At 44.3% G+C, this 27691-nt stretch overlaps 2 protein-coding genes and 1 long non-coding RNA gene across 15 annotated transcripts in view; 2 read left to right on the top strand and 1 right to left on the bottom strand.

The window, feature by feature from the left end:
• Positions 1-7094, top strand: part of dgkb (diacylglycerol kinase beta) — an 87575-nt gene extending 80481 nt beyond the window's left edge. For 2 of the 3 annotated variants that reach the window (XM_011485842.3, XM_023964689.1), the window contains 3 exons: positions 928-1048; positions 1123-1183; positions 6155-7094. In XM_011485842.3, the coding sequence (XP_011484144.1) occupies positions 928-1048; positions 1123-1183; positions 6155-6262 (290 nt within the window). In that variant the 3' untranslated portion in view covers positions 6263-7094. Of the gene's footprint in view, positions 1-927; positions 1049-1122; positions 1184-5961; positions 6084-6154 lie in introns of all 3 variants that reach the window. The other variant, XR_002875030.1, reaches the window with a different exon arrangement.
• LOC105356055 overlaps positions 4586-27691 on the bottom strand; it is a 71398-nt gene continuing 48292 nt past the window's right edge. For 2 of the 4 annotated variants that reach the window (XR_002292061.2, XR_002292063.2), the window contains exons 3-6: positions 8201-8412; positions 5159-5246; positions 4987-5074; positions 4586-4897 (exon numbers count right to left, since the gene is read on the bottom strand). This is a non-coding gene — a long non-coding RNA (uncharacterized LOC105356055). Of the gene's footprint in view, positions 4898-4986; positions 5075-5158; positions 5247-5951; positions 6052-8200; positions 8413-27691 lie in introns of all 4 variants that reach the window. The other 2 variants (XR_002292064.1, XR_910335.3) reach the window with 2 other exon arrangements.
• Positions 10377-27476, top strand: etv1 (ETS variant 1). 8 transcript variants are annotated; one of them, XM_023964690.1, is made up of 13 exons: positions 10379-10585; positions 10772-10811; positions 10899-10998; positions 11133-11180; positions 14029-14082; positions 18084-18213; positions 19551-19739; positions 20121-20368; positions 22886-22954; positions 23039-23107; positions 23192-23364; positions 25379-25480; positions 26089-27476. In XM_023964690.1, the coding sequence occupies exons 2-13, from the start codon at positions 10773-10775 to the stop codon at positions 26308-26310; spliced, it is 1443 nt and encodes a 480-aa protein (XP_023820458.1). In that variant the 5' UTR covers positions 10379-10585; position 10772; the 3' UTR covers positions 26311-27476. The 8 variants fall into 8 exon arrangements, with proteins under 8 accessions (XP_023820460.1, XP_023820458.1, XP_023820459.1 ...); XM_023964692.1 differs by having other exon boundaries at positions 10377-10811; positions 23195-23364; XM_023964691.1 differs by having other exon boundaries at positions 10379-10811; positions 10902-10998.

Raw genomic sequence — 27691 nt, 5'->3', positions numbered from 1 at the left:
ACTCCTGCTGCTGTCCTATCAGAGTAGGACTTTAAGACTGGACTTGTGGAACTTGTAGACCTGTCACCTGGTGTGTGATTGTGCGTTTGTCTACGTGAAGAATCGTCTTTGTGTTTGAGGAGCCATAGCCGTTGTTGTTGGTGTACAAAGACCATCTCAGTCGTGGACAGACGAGTGTTTTTGCACACTGACTGAACCGAGTTGTGGGTTTGTTTCCACGGAGACTTACATGTCAGCACAGGTGTGTGTTTGTGTGTTCACATCAATGTGAGAAGGTGCCGTGGCAGCTTTAAAGCCCAGAGTCAGGGGGTCAACCTGCTGTGGACCCCGTCCACTCCCCCCCGTGACCCTGGAAAGCTCCCCACTCACAGCCCGGCGCGTCGATCGGGTCAGACGCGTGTCCATCACGGCGGTGACAGCTGGACAGCACAACTCGACAACACGTTCTCAGCACAGCGGCAGCCAGGCTCCGACAGGAAACCGCCGACATGACGGCAGCGAGGAGACTTCGGAGACGGCGAGCTCTCACGCGGCAACAGCCTAAAAATGGCTCTTAGTTTCAATTAGGGTTGGAAAACTCCCAGCAGAGCGGCAGCAGCTTCTTAATTTGTGGAGGGACGAGTCGATGGAGAGTCGGAGGCAGAGCGGCGGCTGGAGCAGATGGGCTCTGCGTGACACGGGGCTTCCAGCGGCGCCGAAATCAATGCTCATAACGGAAAAACACAGCAGAAAATAATAATTACACCATCATAAGATTGCTCTGCATTGCCGGTGCAATCTAATTAATTGATGCTTTGTTTGTGTCTTTCTTTTTTTTTACGGAGAAAATCAAACATCTCTGAGGAGAAGAACCTCACAGTTCTACACCTGCTTCCCACTTTACTCTTTCTGCGGTTTTACGAGCCTCTTCCGCTTGTTGTGCCGTAGATTTGTCCGACCAGCTTCTGGAGGTGGTGGGGCTGGAAGGCGCCATGGAGATGGGTCAGATCTACACGGGCCTGAAGAGTGCAGGGAGACGCCTGGCCCAGTGCTCCTCAGTGACCATCAGGTCTGTTGTCATCCCAACGCCACACTCGCGTTCCACCCCATCCCTCATCGCTGAAACGCGTCTTTCTTTCTCAGGACGAGTAAATCTCTTCCCATGCAGATTGACGGAGAGCCTTGGATGCAGACTCCCTGCACGGTAAGACACGCCTTCGATGCTTGACCCATTCACCCCTGGAGCCGTCGCCGGCGACAGCAGAACAACAAAATCAGGCCCGGTTTGTACTCTGCAGAGATTTGAAATCGCTCGGACTGAATTGGTCACAAGGCCGCCGGAAGGGAACCGCCCCCTAAACATGACACAAGCTGATGACATCATTTGGCAACCGCGTGCGAATCACGCCCTTTAACCTGAACTTATTGAGCAACAGGAAGACACGACGGCAGAGTAAACTCCATCCACAAAATCCTTGTTTCCATGTTCCAGGATTTCTATTAATGCATTCTAAAGGCAGCATTTAGAATTTCCTTCTGAATCAGTAAAAAAAACACACATTTCAAAGCATTTTTACGTTTTAACGCAACTATGACTTCAGATTTATTCCATTCAGCAGCAGGCGGCAAACTATTTCAGATGTGGTTACCGTATTCTCCGTAGTAGAAGTCGCACTTTGAAGGGCAACAAATCCAACAAGCGATGCTGTAACGCTGCCTCCACCCTGAACGCCAGTCGCACGCCAAATTAGTGTCCACTGCCACTTTTGACGGCAAATGTGACGCTCAAGGCGTGTCCAGATATGTTTTCATAAACTAGACGCTCCGGTTGCGTGTGGGAGGAGCTATCGTTTTCAGCCTCGACTGTTAATCTCATTTCCAATGCACGGAAAACACGGATGTATGGATGGATATTTCTGCCACCACGTTGCACACAAAAGGTTCTAAGTCGCAAATGAAAATAGGAAATATTTGCTTTTTGATTATTTTTTTATTTTGCTTTCAATTTTCTTTTTTAATAATAATAATAATGGATTGGATTTTTCTGCCCTTTTCCAGATGCTCAAAGCACTTACAGTGTCTCCATTATTCATTTACTCCTCATTCATTCTTGGTGATGGTAGCTACGGTTGTAGCCACAGCTGCCCCGGGGCAGACTGACAGAGGCATGGCGTTCGCGCCTACCATCTCTGACCATCACCGGGATCATTCATACATTCATTCATACATTTTGTGCTTTCAAAAACGTGTTTTGCATTAGCAAAACACGTTTTGGCATGCGTTGTGTGTCATCTGACTTTTTTCTTATCTTTGATTTTGCTGACATTAGTTTCAGTTTGACATGACAAAGCTGCCATCAAACAGCTGCTGATTGGTCCAGATTTTAACCAATCAGGTGTCTCTGTCTCATATTGACGGTGCTTGGAGGCAGACATGGACTTTGGCCTTTGTGTCGGTGCTGTTCTAAACAGGGTTCTGCCGTTTTCAACCATTCTGGCCCGTTTCTCTCAAAGTAAAACCCAGAAGGAGCAGCAAAGCAGCTACAATAAAACAGAGTTTAGTATTTATTAATGTCAGTGTAGGGACCAACGTGTTTAACCCTTGTGCTATCTTAGATGACCCCCCCCCTTCCATTGACGTGTTCTCCCTACCATGACAAAGGTGGATAAAGGTGGAAAGATTTCATGTAATCCATGGACACCAGTGAAGATCACAAATCATTGAAGAAAAAAGGTTCAGAGCTCTGTCTAGTGGGTCTAGATGACCCAACTCCCAATGGTAAAGTTACTAGGATAGAACAAGGGTTAAAATGTCTGCAGCAGAAAAAAATGTCCGAGCTCCAGCAGGAAGTAACACTTTTTAAGATTTGTATCTGAACTATTGTTTTATTTTAATCAATAAATGTTGAAATATTACGAGAAAATAGCATTTTTTCACGAGTATTTTTACTTTGGACAAACACGAGTTTTAAAACATGAGACACTAAAAATGAACATAAAAGTTCAAAATGCTTCTTCTGTTAATTACATTGAGGTTCCTTTGGTGAGCCGTCATTCTTTAGCTTATCATTGCTGCTCATCTAAGCCCAAACAGTTGTGCAGCATGAAATAATATGTGCTTTGAATCTTTTATTGTTTTGTTTTAACAAACAGATCTTAAAGAAAATCAAACTTTTTACCAACAATTTGCTCTGCAGGATTCAAAGATCACAGACAGATCTGTTGATTTATTGTCAGCAGATAAACTTTACAGTTTCAGGATATCGTCAGCCATAAATTCACAAATCTGACTTAATAAAAATTAACCAATGTGCTAAAAAAGAAAGAAAGTATGAATTATTGTTAAAATTGTAAAATAAATTGAAAAAGTCTTCATGCAAACAGACAAATTTGAGGGTAATAAGAAAAAGAGCTGGTTCAGCCTCTGAGCCTCGGTAGCAGACACCATGTTAGATAAATACAGCCGTTTGATTGGTTAGAACCTGGACCAATCAGCAGCTGTTTGATGGCAGCTTTGTCATGTCAAACTGATACTAATGTCAGCAAAATCAAAGATAAGAAAAAAGTCAGATGACACACAACGCATGAGAGAACTTTTTTGGCTGTGACACTTATATCACGCTAAGTCGCGCTCAGAGTGGTCAACAAAATCACAAATTGACACAACGCACACGAAAACATGTTTTGCAAACGCAAGAAAGTTTTCGAAAGCAAAAAAAAATTTTCTACAGCAAAATAAAAACTAATTGAAAAACAAATATTTTATACTTTCACTTGCGACTTAGAAAGTTTTTGTGTTTAACGTGGTGGCAGAAATATCCCTCCATACGCATGAGTTCTACCAAAGCATCTGTAATGGAGCCTCCATGTCTGGGTTCATGACATCATTCAGTCTTTTCTTTACCTTCTGGGATCTGCGTCTGAACGACGGCGCTTTCAGCGGTACTTCCGTCTCTGTAAGCCAGTTTGATGACTTGCTGTCATCCAACAAGAACCAAAAAGTCTCACTGCAAGGACAAAAAAGGAGAACACTGTTTGTTTTGAAAGGCTCTTCTTCTGGCAACCGGTTGTTGGTGGGAAAATAAAAAAAAATGTGAGCCTAAAAAATCACAAATAAGTTGTTCCCCTTTACCCATCTATGAAAGAAAAACCTGGACTTATACTCTGGTAGTTTATTAACGTCATCCGTGTCTTCTAGGTGTTGACTGGATTTGGCTTAAACAGTCAGTGCTTCAGTGGAGCAACGCGGTTAAAGCTCCTCCCACCCGTGACGACTTTATAACGACATTTTTGGACAAGCGCGGAACAGCGAATTCAACGCAGGTTTCACATTCAGTGTTAAAGTCGTCTGTTCTGATGTAAAGTGTGTCAGAAAGCGGTTCGGTAACAGGTGGAAGTCTCTGCACCGCCACACGGCGTCTGTTGGAACATCGTGACTGAAGTAGCTTTCTGTGCTGAAATGAGTTTTTACTGTTATCGACTCACTAAGATTTTAGGTTTCATTAATTATCCAAACATATGCTAATGCAGCCCCCTTTCCCAGCATGCATATCAATGACATCATTAGCATTTTGTTGCAACAAACAAGAACGTCTTCTGAAACTGTGTCTGCTGCTTTAAACAGGTTCAAATGTGACGTTTCTATGATTTATTAAAATGTTCTTTCAGGGAAAAACAGATGCTAAATCTTCAGAACGGCGCTTAATTAACTTCCACACGTCTTCCCAGGATTCCCTTAGATCTGCTCCTTCCTCTGAGCGGGAAAGGTCAGGATGTGACGAGGTCCATCCCACTCGTTAGCATCTCTGACTTCACCTGAAGGTGATTGGCAGCAAGTCAAAGAGCAACGGCAGGAAATGGCCGTTTTCCTTTGAAAGCAGGTGGAGCGATGCTCCTCCCATCCTCCCTTTAGGTTTTAGCTAAAACCGACGGATAGGAGTTACACATTTAGTCTGAAGGATGCACTTAAAGAATAAAGATGATACGGTGGTGTAGTGGTTAGCCTCACAGCGAGAGGGTCCTGGTTGAAATCCCAGCTGGGCCCTCATGTAGGCCTCTAACGAGTATCCAGATTCTCCGTTTTCCACAATCTGTTCCTGGAAATAAAATAGAATTAGAAAGTTTTTATGCCGGCTGCCCTTCCTGACACAATCCTGTACTTTTAAGGCAGATATTCTAACCTAAGTGGACATTTTAACAAGACCTGGGAGGTAAACCCAGGTTCCCTGCATGTCGGTCCTGCACCCAGTCAACAGAGGTATCTAACCGCTCAAAGGAAAAGAAAATACACTTCAGGTGATGTCATTTCTGCTCTAAAATTCAGAATAATGTTGGATTTTATAAACTAAGCAAACCAAATGTGCGTCACCAGAGGTTTGGGTCAAATGGCCTAGAAATTAAATCTCATATCTTCAAACTAAATTGGATTTCCAATTTTAATCATTTTTTTATTTTTGGTCCCTTCTTTCATTTCTTAACCAAAAATTACAAATGACAGTAGAATATCTCCTTTGGGAGATATTCTCTATCTATAATAGATATTTTATATATCTCCTCTGACAGCGGCATATTTAAGCTCCTTTCAAACTAAAATAATCTGTAAACATCCTGATGCAGCTGCAGTTCTGTCATGAACAGAAACTACTGTATAAGAAGGCGTGTTCTAAACGTGTTCTTATAAAAAAAAAAACACGTCCTCAGTCGTGTGACGTGTAGCACAAACCTTCTTCAGTTAGTGTCGTGTCAGGTGTCAGTTTAGAATTTACAAAAAGAAATTGAAAAAATGACAAAATTTAAATAAAACTGACCCCCCCTCCCCAATATATTCTTTAAGGGGGGGGGGGGGGGGGGATTCCAACTTTTACTAGAAGTTGGTTTCAAATTTAGAGTTCATGTTGGATCACAAATAATTTTTTACTTAAATTTCCCCTTACAGGTTAATAGAAAACAAAAGCTAAGAGATGTTTTTCTTACTTTAAACCAGCATGTGGTCTAAAAACGGTCGGGGGCCACAGGACAGGGGGCTTTTAACCATAAAAGAACCAACCTGAAGTCCACTCCTCCACATGGAAGTCTGGAGAAAGTAGAGAAATCTTTCATCTGGAGGTGATAACTAGTCAAAAACCGTCAGAGCCTCCAGGAAAACTTCTAAACTGAACGTTTCTCCCAAATGTCAGATTGAGATCGTCCACAAGAACCAGGCCCCCATGCTGATAGGACCACCTCAGAGCCGGAGCTTCTTCTCCTCCGTCCTCAGACGAAGACGCGCCGACAGCAAAGACTGAAGGCCTCCGAGATCCCTCACCTGTTCCTCTGACGTGCCCTCAGAGCGGCTCAGATACAGCCGGCGTGGGAAACGGCGAAGGAGGAGGAGCCGGTCTACTGCATGTAATGTCCTTTCTACTGTAAGACTTTCTAGAAGTGCTTTTAAGTTGTCGTGCTCCGTGACGTGGAGAGAAGCCACAGATGAACGTGTCGGTGATTACTGTATATTTCAATAGAAATTGTATTTATTTTTGCACATTTGGTTGTTATTTATGTTTTCTAAAGTTTTGCTGGTTTCCATGCATGAAGGGAGACTCGACTGTGATTTCTAAGGACCGAATGTCGTTTTTTTCTTCCACTTTTTAAAGACGGAACTTTGGTGAAGCGTCTGATGCTTCACCAACACATTTATAGTTGAATCCAAACCTCTGCTCTGCTCACGGATGCAGAAAAGCTCCGTTCATAAGGCCTTTCTCTGAGTCCAGACGACATTTTGATGCTTTATTCTCCAAACACGAACATGAATCCTTTCTCCCTCCTGCAGGCGTCGGTTTGGTTTACAGATAAATCCTGAATGTTAACAGTCTGAGGATCATAACTGACTGGATTTGACATTTATCTCATTAAAGTAGATTTTCTATTCTGACGGTTTGTTGAAAGCAGAGTCCTGCATGTTTTTTTCACGTTTCTTAGAGGCTGGATCGTCCGGTAAAGTGCCACTAAAAGTCTGTTTCTTTGTACAGCCAGCTTGTATTTTTGTTCATTATTCTGGAACTCACACCCTGTTCAAAAAAGAAGTTGGGCCCGCTGACGAAACCTAAGATGGAAACCATTAAAGAGGGAAAAAGATGGTGGTTTTTACTGTTGGTGTTTGATTGTTGATCTGCTGAAAACGTCGAGTGCGTTAGTGAGTCCACAACAGACCAGCTCCTGTGATTAAACAATGGGAACAGTGTTGGTGACGGCTAAAGACATTTCCCGCTCCTCCTGCTGTTGATGACCTATGGGGTCAATTTAGGATCAGCTTAAAGTGAATTAAGTTGTTTTTTATTTAGTTACATTATAACCTTTTAAATACAGTGTACCATCACCGTTTCACGGTTCACCTTTCACTGATTTATATTTTTTTATTTAGTGTATTGTGTTCTGTGTCCCGATTGGCTGTTGGACCTTGTCAATCAGTCTCCTGTGCAGAATGGGTCCGGTTTTACCAAATTGATGTAAATTCTATAAACCTGGCCGTGTTTTTCTATGAAGGTTTGAACTAAAAAGGAGAGAAAAGTGTGAAAATGTTCACGTCTATCTGAGAAAATGTAGAAAGTGTGTAGTGAGGAGTTTTACCGCCTTAAAAAATCAAGAATTATTGTCAGAAAAATGACGACTACTGGGCAGATTATTTTTGGAACCTGACTCCCGCTACAAACCAGAGACCACCGTCTTGGAAATTACAACAATGGGGGAGCGTTATCGTGACTGAACCCACACCAGAGGAGGGGCGACAGAGACAGATGCTGTTCTGGAGAGGAAATGATGTCATCATAACCCGGTAGCCAATAGGATCAAAGCCCCGCCTCCACAAGTGATAGTTTTAGTTTTTTATTAATGTATTGTAAACATTTTATTATATTCCAAGTTTAAAATAGTTTTGAAATATTCAATCTGGTTTTTAACAGCAGGAAAGTCCAGTCTGAGCTGCAGGAAACCAAAGCTTTGAGTTTAGAGTAAAGATATTCTAAACGTTTGTTTTTTTACAAACAAAAACCTCAGAGGTATCATTTATGTATTTGTACCTGCAGGAGTACTGCAGTAAACTCTTTCCTTTTTACATTCGTAACTTCACTTTCAATTGTTGCAGAAAAACCTGGTGGGGGGAAATTGACCCGACAGCTTTTCAGGTTTCTGGAAACATCTGGAGCAGCTGTGATTCTCCAGATGTTTGTGAAAACACTCAAACTCACGTCGGTCGGGCGTTCCCCTGGTTCCGGCGTGTGGGCGGCGGCGTTTGACCTGCGTTCAGCATGAGTGGCACGGCGCCTCTCTTCACATCACCTTCACCTGACCGGAGCCGACTCCCACCTGGATCCAAGGTGACACCAGCGTGACCACGGCGGACTTCTGATGCGCCCGCCTTTCTGTCAGCGTGACGTTCCCATCAGAGAATCGCCTCGTTCTGGAACACAAGTTATAAAAAGTACTTCTATTGACAAGAACAAAGATTTCAGGTAGCAGTTTGGTTCTCTTAGGTGTGGACAAAGCAGAACTCTGATTTATAACTTCAAAAATAAAACATCAAAGTATATTTAAAGGAGAGAGAACATCCACAGATGTCCGTCATCGCGTTCCTTCTGGTGCCCAGGAAGGAATTACTTAGAGAACAAAACACCTTTTAAAAAAGAAAAGAGTGAAAGTTGTTTATCTATTCTTTTTCTGAGGGAAATCCTACAGAAAACTCCCATCATAACAAAAAAACTCTCTTTACTACATTTCTGTACAGGGAGGTGTTGTGAGCTTTGCAGGTCTTCAAAGAAACTGAGGTGCAACAACCCAAAATGGAAGAGTTATGACCCCTGGAGCACACTTTCCCAATGTGTGCAGCGATTACAGCTTTAAATATATTTGTAAAGAGTACTGATACAAATACAAAAGATTGTTACTAGATAAACAAAATCTTTCCAAAAATGATACATTTCTCAGGAACTCTCAGTTCAGTGATGCATTCATCGAGTACAATTTTCTTTATTTTCTCCAAGTTTCATTCTTTGCTAAAACTTCCACTTGCTTGTCCATTTCTCTGCAGCCTAACCTAGTTTGTATTTTGAGTGGTAGGGGTGTGGCCTATGGCGTTTCATGGCTGCCATTAATTGAACGAGGGCAAAGATAACTGAGCGGGTGGATTCAGGAAGTGAGTGAGGAACCCTTACAACCGCGCAATGCTAACCGTTGCAATCCTGACGCTCCTCCTGAGCGCTCGCTGGGTTTGCCAGTGGTGTTCAAGGGGGTGTGTTTCTCACTTGGGGGGTAACCTTTCTAGTTGATCTGATTGGCCGAAATTTGCAGGTCAAATCTGGCAAGGCAGCGGGGCGGGACTTTCATTCTTTTAGAGGCTATAAATGGGAAAAAAACGGCGGATGTGACGTGGATTAAAATGTTAACAGCCAAGACCAAGGTAGGAAAGAGCAGATTCATTTGATGCTACATGGGTGAGATGCTGCTCCGTTGTTAGCATTTGTTAGCCACATGCTAATAGACGCTTCCTGTACTTTGAGTTGTGCAGCAGCTCTGTCTCGCGCTAACTAAAGTGTACATGTATTTTTACGTAGTAAAGGGATTTTCACATGAGAAAAACTTACAGCACAAAAATACCCGCTGCACTTTCTTACCGTGTTCTTGGCCGTTCGTTAATGTTGAAAAATGAAAGCCCCGCCCCGCTGCCTCGCTGGATTTGACCTGCATATTTCGGCCAATCAGATCCACCAGAAAGGTTACCGCCCCCAAGTGACAAACCCCCCCCCCCTGAACACTGCTTGCAAACCCAGTCAGAGCTTTATGCTCACTCAGTTCCTGAACACAGTCGCTCGGTTTGTTTCTGTGCTCGTTCAGTTAATGGCAGCCATGAAACGCCATATTGACCTTCCAAAAAGGTCAATCCTGATTGGTGGGAGTGGTTGCCATAGAAACACGGCTTACTGACTCAATTTGGTTGGAGCCGGAAGTAAATATTTTTCTGAGAGTGACGTCACACTCACTCGCTCCAGTTCTCAGATCCAGTCAGTGGGTCTGACTGTTGGTGTGATCGTTTCCAAAAGTCTAAATGTGACAAACATTCAGTCATAGTTTCCTCATCTGCTGCCGTCTGCAGAAATGTTGCTTCTCTTGCTGGTTTAGGTAAAAGCAGCAGATGAATGTTTTTGTCTGAGCTCCAGACTCTCTTCCGGGTCCGCCCGTCCTGCGCTCCCGCCTCCCTCAGTACAGTTTCCTCCACTGTGTCAATTAAAAAAAAAGTTTTTTTATTTTATTTAATACTTTCATGTCCCTTTAGGGGTTCCGTAGTGGAGAGAGCTGGCGCGCGCGCAGCTTCCCCTGGATTTCAAAACACCGTTTCTATGGTCACAAACTTCCGGGGGGGGGGGGGTTAAAAAAAATTGGCGCTGATTAGCAGAAGCGCAGTTCGTATTGCAAGGCGCGTGACTGACCGTCAGAAACCTGATCCCGCGTTCCGCTGAAGGCGGAGCCCCCCCCTCACAGGAGGCGCGCCTCTCGGAAGCGGCGCGCAGGCGGCAGCCGGACTGCGCACACCCCCGGCCGCAGCCGCTCTGTGGCTGAGAGCGGAGCGGCACAGACAGGTAAGCGCGTGCGGCTCCCATCACGGCGCGAGGAGGACGCGTCCCCGCGCGCGCTCGTTCATATCACGCACGGCGCGTAAATGCGAAGTTACTGTTGTTCAGCCGTTTCTGCGCGAACTCCGACCCAAAGTTCCCGGATTCTTTTTTCATCCGTTTTTCTGCGCGCGCGCTCACTTTGCGCAGCAGGATGGACGCGTTTCAGGACCAGCAGGTGCCAAACTCCAAAGTGAGTAAAACAAACAGCAGAGTGCAGCAGCGGGACTGGAGTTCAGGGGGTCAGGCTTCTGGTCTGACGCGTCTTTCCTTCCTCCAGAAGCAGCGAGAGGAGACGGGAGGCTGCCAGAGACCCGCCGACGACAGGAGGAGGAGGAGGAGGAAGAGGAGAGTCATTGACCTGGCCCTGGACTCTGAAGGTGAGGAGGAGTTCATTTCACGGCTCCTAAACATTTAGCAAAATTCAATGGGTCTGTCTGATGACAGCCGGTGATGATTCCCACAATGCCTTGCACGTCAGTCAGGACTTCCTGGTGCTTGTCTCCCTCCTCAGAGCTCTTCCAGGACCTCCGTCAGCTGCAGGAGACCTGGCTGGCAGAAGGTGAGTGTCACAAAAGAAAAGGAGGAGAAGTGGGTTCAAATGGGAGGGGGGGGGGGTGCCTAGCGTTGCAGTCCAATTAAAAGGCTGTGTGGAAGAGGCACCTCGTGTGTCATGCATACATTAGAGAGCGGGGGTCTTGAGGGACGCCGAGGAGGCTCTACCCAGAGAGTGTCATCACAAATTACCAGGAGAAGCTCTCCGACGCTCACTGTCTCTCCTGCTTTTGGCAGCAGCTGAGGCGCCGCACGCCAGCCTCCACCTCCACCACCACATCTCTGCTGCACCCCCCTCCTCCACCTCTCTCCCTTCCTCTCTCATCCACACCCCCCCCCTCTTCTTCCCTGCCTCCTCTCAGAGCTCCTCTCTTCATCTTCTCCAGCTGTACTCTGCCATCTCTTCCTCAGTTTCACTTCTTGGCGGCAAAAAGAAAATAATGGATCTATAATCCCTTTTTTTTTTTCTTGCAAACTTTTTCCAGGTAGTCTTTCAGACTTTTTCTTCTTCTTTTATACATCCTCCCTTCTTCTGTATTTTTTTTTTCCTCTAATGGCAAGACTTGCTCTTCGTGGTGTAACTAAGACGTGATGCTTCAGGATTTAAGCGCCAGCGTCCTTTTTCCGCCGTGTCTCCAGCACCGAACTTTTGGTTAGTGCGGGAAAAAGAACCCGGTCTGTGTTGTGTCTTTGTGTGCATGCTGATGTTCTGACACCTGGAAGTTTCTGACGACCCGAGTACGAGAAGAACTGACGGAAATTGTTTTTTTAAAAGCAGCGTTAAGGCGGGAAGTTTTTAAACTTTAATTTGGTGTAAAACGTTATAAATTATTTTTTTTAAAAGGGTTTCAGTCAGAGTGAGACTTTATGTCAGTTATTTAGTGTTTAATGTTATTCAGCAATAAAAAAAATGTCACTTCCTAAATTCACATTTTTCCATAATCATGTAGAAACTTCTGATTAAATTTGAATTCAAATCAAAAATGTTCCAAAATTTACTTTTTAATTATTTACGCCTTCATTACTTTAATTTTGCTGCAACATTTTTGTTTTTGAGTCGCAGAAACAGCAAATATTTGATTGATTGGCGGCTTTTCCTTTCCTCTAAAGTGACCTCCAGCTGTGGAAAGTGACTTGAACGACTGTAAAAGCGGTAAATCTGCAGCCAGGCTCGATCATTGATGTCAGAGAAGGTTGGCAGCCCCAATCCCAAGCTTTTAAAAATGAGAAATATTCTCTAAAACAGCCGAGCGAGTCGGAAAGGCGAGGCGGCGCGCTGGACGGCGAAGGGGGGGGGGGAGAAAAAAAGGCAGGATTGAAATATTTCAGGATCTGAAGTGAGAGGAGAGTCTGCTGTGGTTAAGGGTCACAGTTCTGCCCGTCACGGATCGATGTGATGATGGACGGCTCCAGCTTGGAGGTTTAATAAATGACTTCCTGTCCATTAAGATAAAAAGGAATACCTTCCCATTTGTAAGATTTATTAGCTCAGGTAATTGGAACAAGAGGAGGAATTATGAGCGGCCGACTGAATTTCCGACTTGTAGAAGTTGATGGTTTTTCAAATGACATCTGGCTGGAATTTAGGAGGATTTTGTTCCCTTTTCCAGAGAAAATAGTGTAAACGGGACGATCTTTTACCCCTGCATTTGCTCTAAACGCCCTCGACCGGCGTGAAGACGTCTCACCGCTGCGGTTTTCCGGTTGGCCCCCCGCCTTTTTTCTGTTTTGTGAATGGCGGCGGCTCTGTTTGGTGCAGGGATCAGCTGGTCCGTGCACAGTCTGAGGCCGTGACTCATCCGTCCTGTACTTCCTCTCACACGCAAACACCGACGGCCCTCCGTCCTGCCGTCCAAGTCACGAAGCGTCCGCTCCGTCAAAGCGCGGCGTTGGCTCCCTGGACCTTCAGAAAATGCTCTTCTGCTCGCAGCCCTACAACCAAAACCGCATCTTCTCCCTTTTACTTTCCATCTGTTAAGTGTTCACACCTCGGGTGAGAGGAGAAAGGCCGCTCCTGACCATCTGCAGAGGCGCAGAGCTACCAAACCGTCCGTTTTTGATTTCCGTTGCAGAGCCCAGACATGTCGTGGCAGGATACCGATGCTGCGATAATGAGGATCCACCTCTCTGTGTGCAGAAATAGACGTGCTAATGACACTTTTGATTTTTTTTCCCCTTTCCTCGTTTTGCCAGAGAGTCAAACTTGAGGGACTGTCACAAAGTGTAAATATGTGTGATATCAATATTTGCGTGGCTAATTGGAGGGAGGCGGGCTTCATTATTTTAGCATTAGCCCAGGCAGGCGCAGGTGAGGCGTCGGAGGATTTGGATGGGGACCCAGCTCTGCAGGTACAGGTGGATTCAGCAGTAGGGAACAAGCCAATTAGATACTGTTAACAATGGGTGTTGGGCTGCTGGCGAGGACCGAGGCGGCAGCGTCCAGCCAGCGAGGAGCTCAGGAAGTGGAGTTAGGAGGGAGACGGACGGCTCTCCCTGTCAGGCGGGGCGTGTTTGCAAATGTGCAGGTATTTTCTGCTGAGGTCTCGTAGATTTCAATAAAAGGATCTAGAGACGATCAATAGAGAGAAAAAGATTGGTTGACTATCTGAGAAGAGAGATATAATCTGTTCCAAAAAGTCCTAGAGCGTTGCAGAAAACGGTTTAGGATTTATTGGAGGGGAGGGAAATGATTTTATAAAATTGGTCCCTAAAGGAGCAGAAGCGTCTTCTCATTTTTAAATATCGTAACGACTGGCTCAGATTTCCTGTGAAACAAATCCGTGGCGTTTGCGAGGTTTGCCGGCAGCAGACGGGCGCCGCATCAGTGACGACCCTTCTCTTCTTCTCGTCTTCAGCTCAGGTTCCCGACAACGATGAGCAGTTTGTTCCAGACTTCCAGACCGAAAACTGTGAGTAAAAGACCCCGCTCTGCCTTTCCGTTCCGTCTTTGTGTCGCCGCCTCTTTTTTCCTGATGCTTCTATTATTTATTTGTATTTTTTTGTGGAAAGCCCCCCCCCCCCCCCCCCCCCCATGCTCAGGTGAACCAGGTGGGGGTCATCCTATTCCTGCTAGTTATTATTACAGCCACATATTTGCATCAGGAAAACCAGAATCGTGGATGTTTTTGGTGGTTTAAAGGATCAAGCTGCTAGAAAATAAATCAATATTTGTTTAATTCTCCTTTTTGCAAAATTCATTTTGGTTTATTACCGTTTTTTCCCCACAGACTTTATAAAACACATTTTAATTTTCTCTTCAACTTGACCTTTTTTTATGTTGTCCCTCAAAAATGAATTTTTATTTCTAAAACTATGGTAGCTCTTCTCCTCCTGTGCCTGACAAAAGCCAGCCTCGTCCCGTGCAGATGAGGCCGTTAGTCAAACGCGGCCTGATTGCGAACGCCGATTTGCACGCCGCGGCTGATGACTTGGCACGGCCCGCCTCTGGAAGGAGCGGTGCCAAGGTGGGGGACAGAAATTGAGCGAGTGGAGCTCAGTGGGACCCGGAGTGAGCACATGTCTTTCTGATGAGCCAAAAGGCGCATGAAACTGTGAGAAAAACCCACCAAAGTGTGTGTCCGCACCCTGCGTCCCCCCCACCCTCCCTCCCTCGCCCTCCACGCCCTTTCACCTTGAGAGCTGAACAAAAGCGAGAACTGTTCTGCAGGAATCTGGGCTCCCTTTACTGCAGAGCGAACCCAAAATGTCTGTTTTTATCAGCTCTAAAGAGTTGAACTCTTTATAATCCACCTTAAAACCACAGCTGCCCCTGTAGATTTGAACATAATTCATCAAATATTTGCTTTTTTCCCCCTCTGACCTCATTTTTCACCGCTGAAAACCCCCGTAAGTAAAGAAGTGAGAGTTTGGGTGCGGCCTGTGAAGGTGAGGCAGCGTGGGGAGCAGCAGTGGAGCAGAGGTCACCGCTCCCGTCCCGTCGTCCTTCAGAGGGGCAGCCGGGGTGGTGGGTGGCCGCCATGGCAGGAGACTGCTGACCATATGAATTGTCCTGTTGGCAAAGCCGCGGCAGACCGGAGAGGCACTGACAGATGGCAGGAGCGCGAGGGCACCGTGGCGGGGGCGCTTGAAGCAGGCGTCCCAGCCGGCGCCGCTCCCATATGGGTCTCATCAGCCCCAGAGACGGAGGGGACGCTCGGTTTGGTACCGAGAGAGAAACAGGTGTAGGTGAGGCGTCTAAACAGACGGAGAACGTGAGGAGAAATGACCCCAGAACCTCGTCAGGTCAAAGAAAAGTCCTACTTCTGTTGGAGGAGCGTTTTCTTTACGGCATCACCTCAAATCCATCCAGAAAATACGGTCCACAAAGACCAAACTGGTTCTATACATACATTTGATTCATTATCAGAACCTAATCTATTTTTTTATGCAGTTTGTTCCGTTAAACATTCGATCCTTTTTAACAGTTTGTGGAAAAATTGTAAATTTGTTGACTTTGGACCAAAAATATCAACATTTTTAGCAAAAATCTGGACGAAACTGCTTGAAATAAATTTTTAGGAACATTTAAAAAAAAATTACATTTAAATCAGAAATACATGTAGACTAATAGTAAACAATTAGTTTACAAAGCTGTTTTTGTGATTTTAGCTAGCTAACATGCTAGAAGAATTAGCGACATATTTATGTGGAAAAACAAGGTTTTAATAAATATGAATGAAGATTTGATTCATATTTAAAACTTTCATAAAAATGATTTAATATTTCATTTATGTTCCTTGTTTAGGATATAATTCAATCAAAACTTTATTGTCATCAGTTAGTTTTATATAAACTGCTTTGTTGTGGATTCAACAAGATTTAAATGAAATTAAACATTTTTTTATTGTAGTTCAACTGAATTTGATAATTCTTTTCAATGACTTTTGCTTACAATGTTCAAAATGCTTGTCTAAATAAGTTTAAATTTTATAATTTATTCAGATAAAAATGATAATAAAAATGTCAGTACAGAATATTTATTTCCTATATTTAATTTCCATTATGAATTTTACGGTTTTTACCTGTAAAACATTTTCTTAAGTGTTTTTAAAAAAAAAAAGCTAAACTCAACGCTTGGGAATATTTCAGTGGTTTGTCGTCGTGCGCTCTGGCGGTTCCTCTCAAAGTCAGCTTCACACTTTGCAGTGAAAGCAGCATGTGAGCGCCTCCGAGCTAAAGCGTCCCGAGGCTAACGGAGGAGAAGAAGGAGAATTTTCTTTGTCTCAAACTCCTCCACAGATGCTTAGCATTAGCATAACTTAGCGGGGAATGAAGGAGCAGAGGAGGTGTAAAATGAGGCCACACTTTACCAGCAGATCTCAGCCTCCATCATTTGACAGCAAAGGCGAGCACCTACGGCAGGTGAAAATGGAACGGAGGCTTTTTTCGCTGTTGCCAAAAGACCTGAATTTTTTTTATGAATGGACTGGAGAAAGATCTGCCAAACGTCGCTCTCTGCCAAAACTCTCGTTTGAGGGGCCAAGTCGTTCTGTTTTACAGCTACAATTAAGTGTTTTCTGATTGTATAACACAAGAAAAATGATTTTCTTTCCACTTTGTGAGACAATATTTGAACCAAAAAGACGTTTTTAGGTCGACGGAAGAGAAAAAACCCCAAACATTTGCATTGGAAGTAGAGCCAGTAATTGTCTTAACTGCTGCTTCTCCTAAACTGCCTCCCATCTTGATGAATCGATATGTAGATAATGAGAGCAATCAGGCAGGGATAGGCATGACATTCTGGACTAAAAAGGAAGTCTCTGTTGTAGTCAGACGCGATGCCCTCGCTATCGATTTGTGTACCTTGGCACCCCACTGACCAAATCCATTGTGACATTTCAATCTCCAGCGTAAGACGGAGCGCGGCGGCTCCCCAGAAGCTGCTGTTTTCACAGACCCGGACGCTGCAGCGGAAAAGATGGAGAGTGCGTCAGCAAAAGCTTTAATCCTGCCAGACCAACGCCGGCTTTTGTTTGGACTACCAGCCTCTGCCGCGCTGCGCCCGCCAGCCGGCCGGCAAAGGTCTCCCCTCAGGAAGTGTCTTTCTGACCTTTGATCGATGACCTGGAAAGGTCAGGCCCCCGGTGAAGGCTGCCAACAACCCCCTAAGCTCCGTCACGCCGGGCCGTGTGGCCCCAGGGGCTCGGCTGAGGGGGGGGGGCAGATCGACCCCTGCTCACGCGGCAGCTGCCAGCCAGGCGTTTGAAAACTCCCCAAAACATCTCCTCCTCGCATCCGCAGTGAAGCCCCCTTCATCCCATTCACACGGCTGAGCCGCGATGCGGGGAGCGGCCGGCCTCTCAGGGGTTTGGTCGTAGCGCCGTACAGAGACCCCCCCTCCCCCCCTCCTGCCGCCTGTGTTGGGTGGCGAGACGGCGAGGAAACCCGATCCCGACTTCATTCTAACTGACTGGGTTTTCGTCAGAGACGCAGCCAATTGGGTTAGCGTTGATCATGACTCAAGACGATGGCGTGTTAATCTGGACTGATCAGGCACTTAACGGCCTCTCAGATGCACCGTGGGGGCCGTAGGTATACCCCCCCCCCCCATCTCTTTTCAGATCAATGAGCCCCATTGTTGTCGTCAGGAGCGTATTGACAGCAGCTGAAAGCATTTACAGGAGCTCGCCACACACTCACTTTTATGATTGTCATATTTCACTACCAGACCCCCCCACCCCCGGCAGGAAAAAGCCCAACAAATGAGATTTGAAGCCAGTCAACTGCATAAGTGATGGCCTGAGACGTCAGATCTGCCTAAAGGGGGGTGGGGTGGGGGTGGGGGGTGGGCTGCAACAACCCTCATTTCGTCTCGCCGGGTCGTGGCGCTTAGAAACGCGTGGCAGGGACGCCGTGAAGGAGAGATGCTCCCCACAGGAGAACCAACCGCTTCCTCTGCTTTCCCCTTTAGTGGCGTTCCACGGACTGCAGCTGAAGATCAAGCGGGAGCTGCACAGCCCCTGCTCCGAGCTGAGCTCCGCCTGCAGTCAGGAGCGGCCCTTCAAGCTCCAGTATGGAGAGAAGGGCCCCTACAGCATCAGGTGGGGGCCCCGCCGTTCCTGCCATGAAGGCACAAAAAATCTTTGGTCTCCGCTTTTGACAGATGGACTCGACTGACGCGCCAAAAGAAGGAAAAATGGGAAAAACAGGACAGACCTGAAGAACCCGCTTTAAGGAGTGAAAGATGTGGAATTATAGAGAAATAAATCAATAAAATTTACTCTAATCAGTCAATTAAACTTAGAATTTATCAAACAAAACATGAAAACTGGCCTCACAAATAACAAGAATTCAAGTTCTCAGATTAAAAAAGAGAAGATAAAAGACTGAAAATTAAACAAAAATGCAGAAGTGATTGTAGTACATTGCAGTAAAAGTATTCCTGTTAATGAAAAACGTCTTCTCCCTCCTTCCTGGACGATTCTGCGGCTCTAAAAGGGTTTTTCACAGTTTTTAGGTAAAAGGTGATAAATCTATAGCTATAGTTGATGAGCTCAAACGTCAAGTATGTTATTTTAGGTGTTTTAAATACCTTTTATATTTTTGAAAAAATGAAATAATAATTATATATATTTTTGACTAAATCCCACAAAGAAATACAAATTAAATGCTTTAAATATTACCAAATTTTTTTTCCCATAGTTGATAATTCTATGATGTCATTTGACAGTGATGTAGTAAAATTAACAGGATTTGATGTTTGTCTTTTTGCAGCAATTTCATATGGTTCATCTGCTTTTTATTGGCATAGACAGATTTTAGGTCCATAAAAGTGCTCTTTGGTTAGCGGATCATTTATTAATAAAAAAAAAGAAAATATGAAAAATAAACAGAATTCATTTAATCATTTAATCTCAACAATTCATTTAATCATTAAAAAAAAAGAAAAGAAAAAAAAATACTTCACAACCCTATAAATTCAAAATGCATCATTTTGTTATTAAAAGAAGAAAATTCAACTAAATAAACTACAACTTCTAAAAGGTCAATGAAAATAAATAAAAATACTATTACTAAAGTATTAAAATAGAGTAAAAATGAGCGAGAAATTCTTGAAAAACATAAACATAAACTTTATTTTGAAAAGCTGTTTTTTGTGAAATATTTGGAACTTAAAAGAGGATCAGAAAGTCAGTCGTTAAAGAGTGAAATTTAATTCAGTTTCCTTTATTATTATTAATATTATTACTATTTGCGCTCTAGCCCCCCACATACATTCAGGTTATTTGACATTTAAAGCGGGTCAACACGAGCGCATATTGCAAATATGTGTATGGAAATTCAATTCCCACAGAGTTAAATGAAACACAAATGACACCATGAACTCCAACCAGCAACATTGCAGCACATTTGACTGCAGCCTCTGTCGCTTCCGCAGTGCCTATGAGCAGAAGCAGCTTGCAGGAATGAAGCCTTCCAGCCCGGTGACGCCTCCCAGCAGCAACCCCGTGTCCCCCATCCACCATGGCTCGCCGACGGCGGCGCCGACCCCTAAACCGGAGCGAACGTTCGGCCACATGGCGCCCTCGCAGCCGCTGCCGGACGGCGCCTACTCTCTGGACCACAGGTACCGCAGCCGCTGACATTTACATCCCGTTTACATGCAGGTCCAAAAGCTGCAGACTGAGCGAACCCGGACGACTGACCATCACACTACAGCCTGTTAACGTGTTCAAATTTATCAATCAACTCAATGAATCAAGCAGCTGTGTTTAAACATGGGTGTCTATTTTAATTAAATACAAATCCTGTTTTAAAGGTTGTTATATCTGTTGGTTGGTTTTCATATCTAAAATAATTTTTATGTTTTGACAAATATCACACGGCCAAATGCATTAAAAATAAAAAGGAAATAACTGTGGTAATTGTTATCTTTTGCATTTGGCATCATATCTTCTGAAGCTTTGACCATGTTGTCAGACCTCCAACTGCGTATCTTCCCCCCCAGGTTTCGCCGGCAGCTCTCCGAGCCGTGCCACTCTTTCCCCTCCCCGCCGTCGATGGCCCGGGACAGCCGGCCCATCTACCACCGGCAGATGTCGGAGCCCAACATCCCCTTCCCTCCGCAGGGCTTCAAGCAGGAGTACCCCGACCCCCTCTTTGAGCACCCCGCCATGATGGGAGCGCCGCTCCCCCACGGATACCCCGCCGGCATGATGATCAAGCAGGAGCCCAGGGACTTCACCTACGACTCAGGTGAGAGGCTGCTGAGTGTCAAACACGACAGAGGCGGATTCTCTGCATTATGGTGTAAGGAATGAGAGATGACAGGCATTTATTGAGTTTGCTCATTATTGGGGCAGGGGCTCTGGTTTGGATGGGTGTCTGCGCCGCTGACCATTTCCTGTGAAGCTCTAATAGGCCAGAGGGGGGGTCTGGTGGCGGTCCAGAATGGGTCCTCCCACGCCTGCGCGCTTCCTTTGGGTTAGACAGTAATCATTTGGCCCTGCAGAGCCCGAGGCTGCACCGGGACATGAATGAACGCTCGCCGGGTTCATTCACGAGGCCACGCAGAGCTGAGAGGAGCCGCCTCGTGGCAGCGAGCCCAAGAAAAACCGCTCCAGCCAATTTGACGTCTCTTCTACTGCATGTTACATCAATCAATCTTGATTTGTAGAGCGCTTTAACATCTACCAGAGATCCAAAGGGCTGCACAGGCATAAATATGATAAGTACAAGTAAAATGATCAAACGATAACAGTCAAATCAACGTTAATAGAAACAGTAACAGAGCTGGCCTGATGGTCATCCACTCTGGTGTTAAAAGCCAACGTAAAAAGAGGAGTTTTTAAAGATTTAAACTGATATAAGGATCTGGCTGACCTCTAAGAACAAGAGTTTAGTGGCAGCCACTGAAAAAGCTCCGTCACCCTTAGTCACAAGTCGAGTCCTGGGAACCACTGAGAGCGTCTGATCTGCAGATCGCAAAACTCTACGAGGGCGACGATTCTACAGGAGCTCAGTAAGACAGAGCAGTTCTAGACCATTAAAAGTCAAGAGTAAAATGTTAAAATCGATTCTAAAAGAAACAGGCAACCAGTGGAGAGAGCGTAGTGTTGGGGTAATGTGATGACATGTTCGATACGTCTGCCTCACAGTCGTTTCTGTTGTAAAAACGAGGACCTTCAGCCTTTCCTTCTGCGTTTTCTCGCTTTGCGTCTGCAGTTCTTTACAGCTGGGAGCACCTAAACGCCAATTAGCACCTCTTGGATGCTTCCAGAGGAGAAAAAAAACAACAACACACAAACAGAAATAAATCTTACTTCCACTACAAACTCACATTCCAGTTCCTGCAGAGCCAGGAGAGCACAACAGAAACCCACACCAAGCCTGGATGTTGCCATCATTTACAGAGGAATCTAAGATGAAGGATGCCCAACCGTCGACATGTCAAGAGGTCGTGTGTTTGCGCTCCTGCTGTGCTGTAGCGAACGCGCAGGACGGAGAATGGCGGCGAATTTATTAGCAGCCAGAACGGAGCATGTTGACTGGAGCAGGCCTGTCGGAAAGGATGGGTGGGAGGAGCTGGTAATTCCATTAGCGCCAATTTCCTCTACCAGCCCATTACTTTGATGAAGCTCAGAGAAATGTTTACGGGCCTAAATGAAAGGCCGCAGTGTGTTTATTGAATATTCACTTTGTAACCTGTTTGGCCAGTTTTTGATGTCAGCATCACGTCTGCAGGAATTCACAGATTGAACACAATTTCACGTGAGAAAAGTAATGTTTTATATGTAAGTGTGTCATTTTTTTAATCAAACAGACGGTACTATATGAAAACGGGGATTTTGGCGCTTCATTTCAGACATGTCAGTCACTTCTATTCAATTCAGTTTTGCCGTACCATTCTAGCCAATCATTCAACCCTATATAAGAATGGGTGTGGCTGTGAGGGTGGGCGGAGCTTCAGTCAAAATGCCAAAAGCGAAATAAGCAAAGGTTTGGCTTTAATTCACACCAAAAAGATTTTAATTCATCAACCTGATGGGTTGGCCTCATGTGCGCAACGCTCCAAAAAGAAAACAAGACCGTTGCTGTGGTGATGAGCGGGGAAATTTGTGGTTACGTCAGAGAACATGAAATAAAGCATCTTGGGAACATTTGAGTGCTCTTCTTCATCCTGTGAGGCCGCTTCATCACACTTAAAGGCTTTTGGGGGAAAAATTGGTGTGTTTTTCATTTTAGAAGCACTGATTGGAGCACCTGAACCGGTTCAAAGGTACTGGTTCGGCACAGGAAAAAATCCCTGTCATAGCGCCTGTATTTATATTGAATTAAGTAAAGAACAGATGTTCAACTTTATCATAAAGAATGACAGAAAAACATTTAAACCTAAAAATGTACGTTAGCTAGCAATCTAAAACCTAAGATGAGAAAATGAAAATCCTGCAATCATGGAAAAAAAAAGATGAGACTCGACTTTGTGTGTAGTTTGAATTAAATCTGGGGGGAAAGGCATAATTTTAGGACATTATGAAAAACTTACGTCATGTCACTCTTTTTTCCTATTTGATGGAAGATCTTCCTCTAGGTAGAAAGACTAGCGGTGTGTGTTAGCGGAGTGAAGCAGCTCGCGCCGCTAATGCCGGAGGGGATACTGTTTCATCAGAGCTCGCAGTTCATTGAGGCTTCATCTGCAGCCTCTGGTAGTTCCCATCATGCTGCCTCCGGGCCCTTTAACACCAACTCTCCTTCTTGCCTTGGTTTCTGCAGAAGTGCCTAGCTGCCATTCTGTCTATTTACGTCAAGACGGCTACCTGGCTCACTCTAACAGGACTGAAGGTACCAGCGACGGCACCTCCGCAATAGTCAACCTAGTTTTATAGAGTATTATATGAAATGTATGTTTTTCGTCCTATATTTCAGGGTGCATGTTTGACAAAGTGGCGAGGCATTTCTATGACGACACCTGCGTGGTGCCCGAGAAGGTGGAAGGTGAGTCCCTGGTAAAAGGTCGTCCCGAAGCGTTCTGTGTGCCGCCGTCTTCTTTTCCTGAACCACAACTGTGATGGAGTCCAGCAGGCGACATCAAGCAGGAGTCGGGCCTGTTCCGGGAGGGCCCGTCGTACCAGCGCAGAGGCTCCCTGCAGCTCTGGCAGTTCCTGGTGGCTCTTCTGGACGATCCGTCAAACTCCCACTTCATCGCTTGGACCGGTCGCGGCATGGAGTTCAAACTCATTGAGCCGGAGGAGGTGAGAAGTTTGATGCCTTCATGAAAAAAACAAAAACCCAAATAGTGGCTTGGGGAGGAGCCATTGACCTCCAATTGCTTATGTGTTACACGTGGTTTCTGCTAACATATTTGTCCAATCTGATTGGTTACCTGAGTTACCGCCCACTTTAAAATTTAAAATGGTGAACATTTCTGGGTGAGCTTTACAGCAGCATCAAACAGTCAGAGACACAGAATTAACTTGTTGTATTTAAGTAAACTCCTCCTTGGAGACACAACAGTTTACATTAAACTACAAAAGCCAATTTTTTTGTAGCTAAAATGAGGGATTTTGACAAATATACAGGATTCTCACATGTTGTGGCAAATTAAACCAGAAGAGTTAAATAAATTACAAAAGAGTACGATCGTGGCAACAGCCTGAATTTAATACGATGCTGATATTTTGTTTTCTCAAAGTGTTTTAGTTTGTTACACCCAATTTAGAAATGTCGCCTGGTGGAAGGAATGTAGCATTCCTGAAAACTGAGGGATATGGGCGAGTATGTGGCGGAGGTCCATGCAGCCTGGTGGTGGAGGCAGATGTGCATAAAAAAGGGGGGTCCATTCACGCCGTGAGGGCACCAATCGCCTTAAGACTAACATTACAACAACTACAACTGCTGCAAAATTCAGCAGCACGCATACTGACGAGGACTGGGGGGCGGGAACACATTACACCGATTTAAAAATGGCTGCATTGGCTCCCTGTGCGCTTCAGGATTGATTTCAAAGTTCTTTTATTGGTTTCTAATTGTTTTTATGGTCTCGGGCCTTCATATTTATCTGATATGATTTTAAAGGATGAGCCCTGGCGGACCCTCAGGTCCTCTGATTCAGGCCTTTTGGTTATCCCAAAAGCTAGAACTAAAACATACGGCGAGGCCTCATACAGTTATTATGGGTCTGTGGAACAAACTCCCAGCATGCCTGTTCAGGTTTTTAAAGGAAGGCTTAAGACCTACCTTTTTAATTTAGCTTTTAGTTGAGTTTTAGGAATTTATTTGATATTTTAATTGTTTATGTTCTCTTTTTACTAGTTTTATATGTGTATGTATTTAAATTTATTTATTTATTTGTATTTATTCATTTTTTAATTTTTTGTCACACTTACCATTGTATATGTCTATTAAGGTTTATGTAATTATTTGTTTTTTGTTCTTGTTTTAAATATATTTCAATTTTAATGTTATTCCTTTTACATTTTGTTTGTAACTCCAGTGTTTCCCTCTGAGGGATCCTCCACATCAGTGACTGACCCTTCTCAGGGAACGGCATCACTGCAATGGGATCTCCCGGGTCTGACTATCTTGATCGGATCTGGGGGGTCCTGTGGTAGTGTACTCCGTGAACTTGGGGGGGGGGGGGGGGGGGGGGGTGTCCACTGATGTGGACATGTCCCCAAAATATCGTTTCCCCACTTCAGGACAAAGCCAGGTCTCTACATTCTATCATTTTATGACTCTTTTTATCATAGTGTATGGATGTATGTGTGAGTGGGGGGGGGGGTTGTCTGCATTGTTTGTCATGTCATTTTGTTTTTAAATTTGATTATATTTTATGTAAGGCACTTTGAGTGACATGTGTTGGAAAAGTGCTTTATAAATAAAGGTTGATTTGATTTGATTAGCTGACACCTCCTGGAGTGTGGGGTATGGGTACAGAGAAGAAGAAATGATCCTCTGTTAGGGAAAAGAAATGGTGGCAGAGTGGAAAAACTCCAAAGGAGAAGCTATAAGAAGCGCCGTGTTTGGACAGCGAGGACGGATGGTGGGTGGTCTGGTAGACAGGTGCTGCAACATCTGCTGCCTCCACTGCTGGGTGTCTGACAAGCTCCTAATGAACACATTCCTGGTCCAGTCTGCTCTGGCTGGACGCGCCTTCATTACTGTTATTACAAACATACTAATTATTAAGTTTGTCCAACACTTGTGCTGTAATTGTCCTCGTGTTAAACTAACTGTGCTGCTTTTGTTTTGCCCGTTTCGACAAAGGTCGCTCGCCGCTGGGGCATCCAGAAGAATCGTCCAGCGATGAATTATGACAAACTCAGCAGATCGTTGCGTTACTACTATGAGAAAGGAATCATGCAAAAGGTAAAAAAAAAAAGCAACCTTCTTCTCAGCAGAGAATCAGATCAGGAACCGTTTCTACGTTTGAAACCTGAACAGGCTCCTTTTTTAAAAGAACAATTCATTTAAGTTTAAAAATGTAAGCTTAAGCTTCACGGCAAACATCAACAGACAAAAGACTGGGGGCATCAAAATTAAAAAAGTTAACATACTAAAAATGTTATCTTTTTTTGCTTACTTTTCTATATTTTTGTTTATTTTGACAGATGATTAAAAATATTCACTGTAAAATTTGTGCTTTTAGTTTGTTCCATTTACATTTTGCATTTACCATGAAGAAGTATTCACCTAAGATTTTATTTAATCTTTTTTTTTATTCTTCCATCCCATAATGTGTCTTATATATTTACTCTTCTAACTACCACTTTGAGAAAAAATTAGTTGGGAATATTATACATAAACCGCAACAAAATAGGACTAAAATAATAACTTTTTCAGTCACATTTTCCATTAAATTAATGCAAAAATGTAGATAAATTGGTTTCTGGTTTTCATTTCTGATATTAAACTATGGGGGACAAAAGTAATTGATGTGTAACGTAAAGGAAAGGAATGTGTCCATCGCCCTGCAGGTGGCTGGTGAAAGATACGTCTACAAGTTCGTGTGCGACCCCGAGGCCTTGTTCTCCATGGCGTTCCCCGACAATCAGCGGCCGGTGCTGAAGACAGACGTGGAGCGGCAAATCAATGAGGAGGACACCGTGCCGCTGTCGCACTTCGATGAAAACATGGCGTACGTGCAGGAGGGGCCCTACTGCCAGCCACACCCCTACAGCGAAGGCTACGTTTATTAACGTCAGCGTTCAAACCCAAACCTCCACTCTGACTCATTTAACTGAACACTCCCCTCACAAGCACAGAGGCACGCCCCCTTTTCGTCAGTATGCTAAACATTAGCGCAACCTTTCTTCTGTTCTCCTTACGGACGTTCAAGCTGCACAGCAGGGTGGAGAGTGCACTTTATGGACAGGAATCGGACTGGACTTGGCTTTTGATCGTTGTTAATGTTCGTCCATGAACGTGGAAATCATTCTGTTTTGGGTTCTTTTTGTTTAAAATTCTCTTTTGAGCATGTGATGAAGAAAAGAACCGATGGATGGAGTTTCTTTTTTTTCCCCTTTTCAGTCGGCCGCCTCAGCATCATCTCACCATGGAACTTTTGTGAATAAAAGACATTGTTAAAAGATTTGGAGAAAGAACTATGAAAGAAACGGAAACACTTCCCCTTGTCTGATAAGACTGTAGGTTCTGCTGTATCTGGGTCATTCACTCATAAGCTAACAAACCCCACGAGATCCCGAGGGCCTTTGAGAAGCCGGAAGCGTGTTGAGAACTCTCTGCATCACATGTGAATGGCCTGTGTTTGGGAAAATCAGCAAAGCTCCAGGCTGCTGTAAAATAACTCTCACTGTTCAAATTATTTTAAGTTTGTTTTTTGGTAATCTTTACGTGCAATTCCAGGGGGTACCGCAATCAATCAGAGAAAATGTTCACCCGTAAATTTTTTCTTTTTTTCAGGATTAATGCAAGAAAATCTAAAAGATCCACCGGTTTTATTGTTTGTTTAAAGCATTTTGTTCCATAAGAACGTCAGGTGTACACTTTGTTTCAATGTTGTTGCTTTTCATTAATGGGTTTCTTTTTGGTCCAACAAGAAGAACTATTTAAAGTTTAATAATGTGGTGAATAAAAAAAAAACAAGTCCTATATTAATAATCCACTGTATAATTAGGCAAATTCACATTTTTGTAGCTGCTTTCTGTTGTGTTTTTTTAAGGCTGAAGAAAAAGTCTTTGGCTGCAGTTCTGCGTTTTTGTTTTTTTATTTCCTTTTTCTTTGGTTTAAGCATTAAAGAAGAAGTCGGGTCTGTGGAGCGTCTCGTCTTTGAAGTTCATGTGTTCGGGATGGGATGGAAAAAGAAAAAACATTCTGTAATAAAACAAATCTGAAAAACTGAAAACCCACTTTACAGGATTTGTGCAGCGGACAGTCAAACGATGGTCCGTCTTGTCTGTCATGATTGTAACCCTTGTTCTATCCTAGGCACTTTAACATTGGGAGTTGGGTCATCTAGACCCACTAGACAGTGCTCTGAACCTTTTTTCTTCAATGATTTGTGATCTTCACTGGTGTCCATGGATTACATGAAATCTTTCCACCTTTATCCACCTTTGT

This window comes from Oryzias latipes, chromosome 16, assembly GCF_002234675.1.
Source record: "Oryzias latipes chromosome 16, ASM223467v1".
NCBI lineage: Eukaryota > Metazoa > Chordata > Actinopteri > Beloniformes > Adrianichthyidae > Oryzias > Oryzias latipes.
This window is presented reverse-complemented; position numbering and strand designations above follow the sequence as displayed.